The sequence below is a fragment of the Penaeus vannamei genome, chromosome 23 (genome assembly GCF_042767895.1).
Source record: "Penaeus vannamei isolate JL-2024 chromosome 23, ASM4276789v1, whole genome shotgun sequence".
Classification (NCBI taxonomy): domain Eukaryota; kingdom Metazoa; phylum Arthropoda; class Malacostraca; order Decapoda; family Penaeidae; genus Penaeus; species Penaeus vannamei.
Genome location: NC_091571.1, coordinates 37,812,527 through 37,812,892, shown reverse-complemented (window position 1 = coordinate 37,812,892; position 366 = coordinate 37,812,527). Strand labels below are relative to the sequence as shown.

The following is a 366-nucleotide window of genomic DNA, read 5'->3' as shown; positions in this document are numbered from 1 at the left end:
GCGTGACTTGGAGAGCGGGTTTGCAAGCAGGTGCGCGTGTGTTCAGTAGTTGCTCCGAGACTGACTCGCTCCGTGGCCCGCGCCCCTGTTGGATATCTCGCGCGGTTGCCAGGAAATCTATTTTCTTCCATAAATCATCTTCCATTCACTGGCTCTTTCATGAGTGAGGGTTTGTGTGTAATGAGAGTTATATCGCGTGGAGAATGTGTATTTGGTCGAGCATATCAGATCTCCCTTTGCTTCGAGAAAGGCGATTAGGTTCCTTTGTGCGAGCAGTGGCACCCTGGCTACTGGAAAGGTTACAAGCTGGACATGCACATGAGTTATTTGTCATGGTGATTTCCAAGGAAGGCATATAACCGTGAA

General features: G+C 49.5%; 1 protein-coding gene across 1 annotated transcript in view; it reads right to left on the bottom strand.

Moving 5' to 3' along the window:
- Nucleotides 1-160, bottom strand: part of LOC113825226 (uncharacterized) — a 12,177-nt gene extending 12,017 nt beyond the window's left edge. The window contains exon 1 of the mRNA XM_027378026.2: nucleotides 1-160. This exon is cut by the window's left edge and continues 29 nt beyond it. Within this exon, the coding sequence (XP_027233827.2) occupies nucleotides 1-145 (145 nt within the window). The 5' untranslated portion in view covers nucleotides 146-160.
- Nucleotides 161-366: the final 206 nt, after the last annotated feature.